At 41.0% G+C, this 9,691-nt stretch overlaps 1 protein-coding gene and 1 non-coding gene across 2 annotated transcripts; both read left to right on the top strand.

Moving 5' to 3' along the window:
* The first annotated feature begins 2,795 nt into the window (after positions 1-2,795).
* Positions 2,796-8,075, top strand: hsp90ab1 (heat shock protein 90, alpha (cytosolic), class B member 1). The gene is made up of 12 exons (XM_086166960.1): positions 2,796-2,932; positions 3,916-4,059; positions 4,153-4,359; positions 4,489-4,648; positions 4,787-4,920; positions 5,000-5,305; positions 5,393-5,558; positions 5,640-5,830; positions 6,185-6,332; positions 6,415-6,683; positions 7,117-7,450; positions 7,545-8,075. Exons 2-12 carry the CDS (start codon positions 3,916-3,918, stop codon positions 7,658-7,660), a joined length of 2,175 nt encoding a protein of 724 aa, XP_086023086.1. The 5' UTR covers positions 2,796-2,932; the 3' UTR covers positions 7,661-8,075.
* Positions 8,076-9,416: 1,341 nt separating this feature from the next.
* trnag-ucc (transfer RNA glycine (anticodon UCC)) lies at positions 9,417-9,488 on the top strand. The gene has a single exon. It is a non-coding gene; the product is annotated as a tRNA-Gly (tRNA).
* The last annotated feature ends 203 nt before the right edge of the window (positions 9,489-9,691 follow it).

Raw genomic sequence — 9,691 nt, 5'->3', positions numbered from 1 at the left:
CCAATCGCAGCAACCTTTGGGCGGGAGGCGGGGTTTACTCGGGATCAACCTGTCAATTATAGGACAAGACGGAGCCACGAAACCATTCGTTCTCATTTACTGATTGACAACTCGGTGATCCAATCACTGCTATTTGGAGGTCTGTGGGAGGAAGCTTGAGAACCGAGTGTACTGGCGCAAGAACAAGAACAACATAAAACAAACACGCAATCTCCACACGGAAAGGCTCCTGTCAAATACCAGATTATGACCTGCGCCAGTTTTAATTAATGCAATGCATCCAGAAATTCCCAGGGAAGCAAAAATTGTGTTTTAGTTACAATAAGCTCTGTAGTTAGATAAACTAATGTCAGAACCCTGTTTTCAAACAATATCCAACAATATATTTTTTTATTACCAGTGCATGCGATGTAATGGAGTTGAATAGGAATGAAAACAATGTCTATGCTCTGTGAAGGTTTGCTCAACCTGCTTGGTATAATGTTCTGTGAAGCTGCAGTGTTTTGCATGTTCATAGTTTGGACTGATACGAGAGATATTTTGTTACAATATTTTGAGATGGAGAATATGAAGTTGATATCACACTCACAAGTTGATCTTGTGGGTTGGAATTAATATCTGCAAGGGTTTTTTCAGTTTGTTGTCATGATTCATGAAAACCTCACACCTAGACTGTTTAACATCAGGAACTGATGATGGTATGTTAGCCTATTGTTCAGGGAGACAAATGCAACAATGGCAAACGTTGTTGCCCTAACCCAAAACTCCCAGAGATCATAACTTAACACAAAAAATAATCCTCACAAAATTGTTTCAAAGTCACCAGAAATTGAGCTTTGGTATTTTTTGGCATGAGCTAATTACACATCACATACAAATATAATAATACATCCACATCTTACACCCGGCCTTCGAGTCCATTTTTCTCTGATTCTGATATCTATTTCTCAAACTACATACAACTTTATTACATTTTCTGCCCTCTTACAATAACAGCTTACAAGATCAGTAATCTATACAGTTCCCAGAAAAATATGAGTGACTGCATTTTTGCTTCCAAGTAAAGAGAAACCTCGCCCAAATGTAACGAATATGGCAACAGACAATTCTAGGGTTTTTCTGCAGTCCCATCTGTCCTCGTGTTGCAGGTAATAGTGAGTGTCTTTTCCTCACATAGTCTCTATATTATTAACAATTTCCTTCGAGATAAGTAAAGTTGTTCTTATCCTTATTCTTATTCTTATAGTAACATAGTAATTGGACTATAGGTGTGACCTTCTTATATGACATCACAGAAAATGTGCCTTCTTTGAATAAAATCACACTTGCCCCTATGACCTATCAAGATAAATACTGACAGACATCCCGGCAACCACCTTCTCCACATCATCACAGCTTTCCCTGTCAGGTGGGAGACTTGTGATTGCAGCCCACCAAAAACAGATCACTGCTTTCCTTGTGTGACATCATACCCTCCTTGCCTCTATTATGACATCACAGCTTCCCCCTTTTTAAGTGGTTGTGGTGTTTTTGTTTCATGCTCTATGTTACATCACTGTGAATTAACAGAATTGACTGTCGTCTCATCAGCAGTGGAAGTCTTCGCCTCTTCGCAAGACACATAGGCACAGTGGATTGATCGTAAGATTGTCCTGAATCTTATATTACCATTCATCACGCTTTTTGTAAACAGATTGTTGTGTAAAATATAAACAATTATTAAAATTGCTAAATGTTGTAATCTAATTGTGTGTGCGTGGAGACAGGGGTAATAATATGGGCCAAAAACATACGGATGTTGTATAGCTTTGCACAGGTGTTCAGGGTACCTCAACCTGGAGATGCACCTGTACTTCAGGTTAACATTTTCACAGTAATTATTATTGTGCTACATATGACTTGACATTTTTAGGAAGAGAATACTGGACACTTGTGGAAGTTAAAAGAAAATCGGTACGACATTTATCATAAGCCTACCAAGCTTTCGTTTTGTTTTTGTTGATACACCTGATGTATTTTGTGGCCGTCCACGAACAGCTTGAATTATTTAATCGTCCTACTCATCCTGGATGGAAGTGCATGTTACCATGGTGTTTCTGTTGTAGGCAGCAGCTGCGCCGCGAGGGCTGCAGCTGACATGTCTGTGACGTCACTTTAGGCGGGTTTTTTTTTTTCCAACAGAACTTGCTAGAAGAAACGAAGCGCACCCATCCTCCTTTTGTATATTCCTCCATCGCATTAAAAAGATCCAAGCGTTTTGAAGCTCCATCGCGAAATGACCGGTGTATTCGTGTTTATAAATGCGAAATAGGCATTAAATTGATTAATTCACGTTTGTTTCGCCAGTGTGTGCCCACAAAAACGAAGTATAGTCCTTCCAGAAAAAACGATCTCGGGAGTAACCCCCCTCCCCCCCGTTTTATCAAATGCCACTAGGTGGCAACAGTGACACGCTGAGTAAACTACCTCCATTACCATTGCAGTATTTTCAAGGTGCAATGTTGCCTTAAACATCAGGTGCACGGGAGGACACCGTTGAATAATAGTTGAGTTTGTTTCTGTTCCTTTTTTTAAATGATAGAGTTTACAATAAACATAACCACACACCGCATCAGCTCCAAGGTTGTTCTCGAGCAGTCGTATAAGCACCCGAATACTGACTAGTGCACAATAGCCACGATCAGTATCATAAATTATCTATCTGCTAAAACTCTTGCCTGCTCCTGAGTCATTTTAAGATCCAGTGTCGTACAATTGTATCCATAGTGTACATGGCGTACCGCGGAAGGATATGCCTACTCGGCACCATGCACGTGTATAAAGATTCCGGTCCAATAAGAGGAAGTCCCTTTCAGTTTTCCTACGCCAGAGAGCAGAGGGGACAATTATTCTGTTGCATTTTATTCAAGATTAAGTCAACGAAATAACCAAGGTCAGTAAACGAATGTTTACGTTACGTCTGTAACACATACGGCCGTTAAAAATAATATGAAATTAGACCCGTCCAATGGGTTTTCTACGGACGCCTAGCGAATGACTCAAGACTATATTCTTGCTCTTTTGTCTAGCGGTTCTATACCGAGACTGGATTATTCATAATTTAGCAGCATTTATTACATTTTTAAAACTCGCAACAATTCGGGTTATTTGACTAAACAGGTTATGTAAGGGGGGGCCAACTGCGGCACTGCAGAGCCCGGAGATCCAGCTTCGGTTTCACAAAGGCAGGTGTGGTGGAGACGATAGCTAGATGATCCGTGAATCAAGACATCTGTGAGCTATCAGACGTATTCTTATAGACCTGTGTAAGGTAGACGACAAAACGATTTAAACGTTACTTAATAAAAATGAGTGTTAGTCGTACGTTGATTCGATGAATAGCAAACCTCAAATACAGTTCATTAAATGTCCTCTTACTGTTGGTTAATACTAGCTGGACCTAACTCCTACGGCAGTGTAATAATGTCTAGTTTATTTTTCCTCTTGACTCTGCTTCATAGCTCGTCTGAAAATAACAACCGTGGCGTTTAGCATTATACATCCGGCGACCGTAATTTACAGGATTGGCATATCGAACAACCTGCGTTACGTGACTCTGCATTTCCGATTGGTATATTTCATTTTTGTCCTCAATCTTCGTCAAGCACGTGTTTGCGCAGACTATTGTCTGTTGGCCGACGCCATGTTGGTTAACTGCTACTTCCGCCAATTTGAGAAACACTGGCGTCTGTCCAATATCACAGAACCTCCTCATTGATGGGAGCAGCTCGCACTGTCATGCTATCACGGTGATAGTTTGTACGCAGTATTTTTGTTCCCTGGTAGGATTACGTTAAATATGCTTCGATCGATTTCAGTTTTGTACATTGTGACACCCGAATTGACTTAAACCCACTCAAATGTGCTTTCCTGCAGATGCCTGAAGAAATGCAACACGAGGAGGATATTGAGACCTTTGCCTTTCAGGCAGAGATTGCTCAGCTTATGTCCCTGATCATCAACACTTTCTATTCTAACAAGGAAATCTTCCTCAGGGAGTTGATCTCTAATGCCTCTGATGTAAGTTGTCATGGTTTTGGTCTTGATTTTGTGTGTGTCAAAGTTGGAATTTAGCTATATAAATTTTACATTGTGTTTCCAATCTGATTCCAGGCACTGGATAAAATTCGCTATGAAAGCTTGACCGACCCCTCCAAGCTGGACAGTGGCAAAGATCTGAAAATTGACATCATTCCTAACAAAGTTGATCGCACGCTGACCATCATTGACAGTGGAATTGGCATGACCAAGGCTGACCTTATTAACAATCTGGGTACCATTGCGAAGTCAGGCACCAAGGCCTTCATGGAGGCCTTGCAGGTACTACAGAGGGTTGTGTTTGGGGTTATCTACCCACTTTGGTTTAGGGTTGAAAGTTTATCTACATTCAAATTTTCACAAGACTCCTCATTGTTTTTAGAATTACCTAGTGTTTTCTGTTCCTTGTAGGCTGGAGCTGACATTTCCATGATTGGGCAATTTGGTGTTGGTTTCTACTCTGCCTACCTTGTTGCTGAGAAGGTAGTGGTCATTACCAAACATAATGACGATGAACAATATGCCTGGGAATCTTCTGCTGGTGGTTCCTTCACAGTCCGAGTTGAAAACAGTAAGGGGCCTGTTATGTCGAAGGGTTTTTTTAAGTAAGGGATTAAGGAGCAATTTATTTGCTTCATGGTATAGAGGGCAACAGCATTGACGGTCTCAAGAGTACCCTAAAGGTGTCTGTTTGTGATTGCATTCACAGAAGAGCAAATTGGCCGTGGAACAAAGATTATTCTATACCTGAAGGAGGACCAGATGGAGTACATTGAGGAGAAGAGGATCAAGGAAATTGTGAAGAAGCACTCTCAGTTTATTGGATACCCAATCACCCTGTTTGTAAGTACACTTTTGCTACACATTTAGTTCTGATTGCAGTTGCATTCAGGCAGATCAAAATAGGACCATATTTCTCTAGGTGGAGAAGGAGCGTGACAAGGAGATCAGTGATGATGAGGGAGAGGATGAGAAAGCAGAAAAGGAGGATAAAGATGAAGCTGGGGAGAAGCCAAAGATTGAAGACATCGGCTCAGAAGATGAAGAAGACTCAAAAGACAAGGATAAGAAGAAGAAAAAGAAGATAAAGGAGAAATACATTGACCAGGAAGAACTGAACAAGACAAAGCCAATCTGGACAAGGAATCCAGATGATATCACAAATGAGGAATATGGGGAGTTCTACAAGAGCCTGACCAATGACTGGGAGGATCACCTGGCTGTCAAGGTACTGTGTAATCTGAAATAGTCTGTAAATCTGTACTGCCTTGCTAGCAAAAGCAGATGTATTCAGCTTTTTTTTTTTTTTTAACAGCACTTTTCAGTAGAGGGTCAACTTGAGTTCAGGGCCCTGCTCTTCATCCCTCGTCGTGCACCTTTTGATCTCTTTGAGAACAAGAAAAAGAAGAATAACATCAAGCTGTATGTCAGGAGAGTATTTATTATGGACAACTGTGAAGAGCTCATCCCAGAGTACTTAAGTAAGTGTTTCATCTCGAGAAGTTGACTTATTGAAAAGTCACAATGTGCTTGTTCTTAAAAATTCTTCTCTCTCCTTTCAGACTTTGTCCGTGGTGTGGTTGACTCTGAAGATCTCCCACTTAACATCTCCAGGGAAATGCTGCAGCAGAGCAAAATTCTTAAGGTCATTCGCAAGAACATTGTAAAGAAGTGTTTGGAACTCTTTGCTGAACTGGCTGAGGATAAGGACAACTACAAAAAGTTCTATGAAGCTTTCTCAAAGAACATCAAGGTACAAAGAACTAAAATGGATGTTTTTTAAACCTTATAATTGAGAACTTGCCGATTCCTCAGTTCCATTTTCAAAGTCTTGAAGCTACTTTGGTGCTTTTTCGTAAGTCCACAATTCAAAGAAGCTTTTCTTCAGCAACTCAAAGCAGAAATTTTGTTTTTGTTCATAGTATGCTATTAATTGGAAATATTCTGCTATTTGGGGCTATCAGTCTTGTATCTAAAAAGACACTTAATAATATTTGTATCAAGAAATAGTTGAAATCAAACTATATGAAGAACAGGTATCGGGAATACGGTCATGAGAGGTGTTTCTGGACTAAAAACTTCTGAATCCCCCCATTGTCTCCTGTAGCTGGGCATTCATGAGGACTCTCAAAACCGCAAGAAGCTGTCAGAGTTATTGCGCTACCACAGCTCTCAGTCTGGAGATGAGACCACATCCCTCACAGAGTACCTTACCCGCATGAAGGATAACCAGAAATCCATCTACTACATCACTGGTAAATATCCCATCCAAGTGTTCTCTTGACCTGTTATTTATTTTTTAACTAATTCTGTGTTTATCAAAAAAAAAACCTCTAGGCGAGAGCAAGGATCAGGTTGCCAACTCCGCCTTTGTTGAACGTGTCTGCAAGCGTGGCTTCGAGGTCTTGTACATGACTGAGCCCATCGACGAGTACTGTGTTCAGCAACTGAAGGAGTTTGATGGCAAGAGCCTGGTCTCAGTCACCAAAGAAGGGCTGGAGCTCCCAGAGGATGATGAAGAGAAGAAAAAAATGGAGGAAGACAAGTCTAAGTTTGAGAACCTTTGCAAGCTCATGAAGGAGATTTTGGACAAGAAAGTAGAGAAGGTTAGTTTCTTTCTACTAAACATGTCCTTACATGGTCAGTCAAACTTTTACTCCCAAGCAGTTGACCGTGCTTTGTTTGGTAACAGGTGTCTAGTTGATCCTAATGGCTTCTGGTGAGTTGCTGTAGCCTCCAAATGACCCTGTTAGGTTGTGTGCCCTGAATGATTTGACTGTTAATTTTTAAAATTAAATTCTAATTGTGTGGACATGTTGACATCAGGAATGTTTGTTTTGAAATCTTAATGCCTGGTCAGTGTTATTAGTACTAAACACATTAGAAGTTATGACTGGTTTAGTAAGCTTGTAATGCTTTGGTGTTTAAACCTCTAACCTGACAATGTTTTTGCATGGTCAGTTACTGGAGTTTTGCTTGTGGGTTTTTCCTCCCCTCCCCAATTGTGTGCCTATTCAATGCTATTTTTCCATCTTCCAGGTGACCGTTTCCAACAGACTGGTATCCTCACCCTGTTGCATTGTGACCAGCACTTATGGTTGGACAGCCAACATGGAGAGGATCATGAAAGCCCAAGCACTCAGAGACAACTCCACCATGGGCTATATGATGGCCAAGAAACACCTGGAGATCAACCCTGACCACCCTATTGTTGAAACCCTGAGGCAGAAGGCGGAGGTGGACAAGAACGACAAAGCTGTGAAGGATCTCGTGATCCTGCTCTTTGAGACCGCTCTGCTGTCATCAGGTTTCTCCCTGGATGATCCACAGACCCACTCCAACCGCATCTACAGAATGATCAAACTCGGACTGGGTATGTCAAGAGTTCTCAGGAACATCAGTTTGCTGTGAATAGTTTCTTATCCTATACTGTAAAATACCTGACTTTTTTATTTTTTTTTATAAAGGTATCGATGATGATGACTCTCCTGTAGAGGAGGCAGCCTCTACATCAGCTCCAGATGATATTCCTCCCCTAGAAGGTGACGACGATGACGCTTCACGCATGGAAGAAGTTGACTAGACCTGCCCCAGAATTCTATTAGCATCGATTTTAAATTGTTCATCCTTAACTGCAAAATAATAATTCATGTTGTTTGGTGGACCAGTGTTGCTCTTGTGGCTGGAGCATAACCTTGCAAGACCTTTTTAAGAAAAACAGTTTTTTTTTTTTTTTGTTTTTTTTTTCCTGCTGTGTAAGTTCATGGTGACAGCACATTTGTTCTGATACCCTGTTGCACTGACTTAATGGTGGCGAGGTAGCTGAGTGAGGAAGAAAGTGGTACATTCCATTATCAGGTCGGATCTGATGGTTTGGTTGGGTTCTGTTCATGTGCAACAATGCACGCTGCATGGAGCGAGGACGGTCATTCCCTTGCCTGAGTCCAGGCTTGTCTGTAACCAGTCTTGTTTTGCAAAATTAAAGATGCAATACCTTAGCCATTGTGTGTTTCTTTATGGACACGCCACTGTTTGCTCACATGGTTAGTGGTGCTGTTGGTGGATCTTTGCCTCAAATGGCTCTAAATGCCCACTAGGTGGGGATACTGATCAAGTTACTTCATAACTTGAATCACCGATCACGCCAGCAGAATAGAAAGGGCATTTTCACAAAACTACAATATTAATGTGTCATCTCAGATGCCGTAAGAGCAAAAATTGCACCTCTAACTCATAGCGGTTTCCATGCCAGTAAATTACCTCATAATTCCACACCCTTCAATAATTTAAAGGCTGATTTTTTTTTTTGTCATGAGGGGGCGTCTACTTCGAGGAAAACCGACGTGGGCGAGGGTGTCGCGATTTTCCCTCTATATCAAGGTGATGAGCGGGAACTCAAGCGGTGTCATTCGGAAACACCTGTATTTGTCTTGCACAAACACATCACTTAAACGCCCAATTCCAAGCCACTGCTACACTAAACAGAGATTTTACGTCCCCAATTTCTGATTCCACTAGACTTTTTAAGAATAAAACACGGGTATAGAACCATAAACCTTGGCCTAGAATTTAAAACTTGCAGATGCGTAGAGCAATAACATTTTAGGGCAAGCTTTATTCTAACACTTGCTTTATACATGATCAATATGTCAAAACAGTCGATATCTCGACTGGCTTATCGATAACGTTTTGGGCCCAAATGGTAAAAAGAAAAATCGGAAACCGTTTTCTAAGAAAATATTTTTAGCAGCGTTGTCATAACATTCAAGGAGAATAAAATTGTGATGTGCAAAAAAAAAAAAGATTTTAACATACCCGACATGCTTCTTTTTTACCCACATTAAATCTGTTCACTCACAATGTAGCCCTTACGTTGCATTGTTGTAACCCTTGGATAAATATTCGATATCTGAATATTTATCGTTGAAATTTACCCCCCCCCCCCCCCCCGTAGTTCAGTTACAATACTGTTCATCCTGGAATTTGAGAATAGATATCTTAAGACAAGAATTCCCTCTTACATCAACAGTGACAAGTCCTGTGTGCTTGAGATCAATAGACAGCTTTAGTGGAAAGACGCAGTGACTTGACTTCCCCTTAAGGCTTCCTGTGGAAACATTTGATTTTGTAAATCTGCTTTCTGTTCTTGCTCTTGCAGGCTTCCTCACGTCTCCTCATGGAGTCGCTCTTCTAGTGACCTTTGCATGCTGAAGGCCCGTTTTATTCGATTCGGAATATAAATTTGGGTTTGAATTGAAGTTTGATATAACACTTAAATGCCACGAAGAGACATAGTTTTCCGTGACAGTAATCTCCTTTTTGACCTATTTCCTAATATGGCGTTGGTGGTATAGTGGTAAGCATAGCTGCCTTCCAAGCAGTTGACCCGGGTTCGATTCCCGGCCAACGCAATACATTTTTCAGTCTCTGTAAGAGCCTTCTTAATTTTTTTTGTCACCGATACTGCATTATTTTGAACGGAAAACGCCCTGGTAAATATGGCTCGTTTAATAATATATGTCAAAAAGTAAATATATACTGGGGACTTAATGGTGCCAGAACACCCACACTGGGCAGACAGGATGCCTAACATTAAATGACCCCCAGAAACCCC

Source organism: Fistularia commersonii, chromosome 20 (genome assembly GCF_037954325.1).
Source record: "Fistularia commersonii isolate RoL2024-O1a breed Wild chromosome 20, RoL_Fcom_v1.0, whole genome shotgun sequence".
Taxonomy (NCBI): domain Eukaryota; kingdom Metazoa; phylum Chordata; class Actinopteri; order Syngnathiformes; family Fistulariidae; genus Fistularia; species Fistularia commersonii.
Note: the sequence above shows the minus strand (reverse complement) of the source record. Positions and strands in the feature narration are given on the sequence as shown.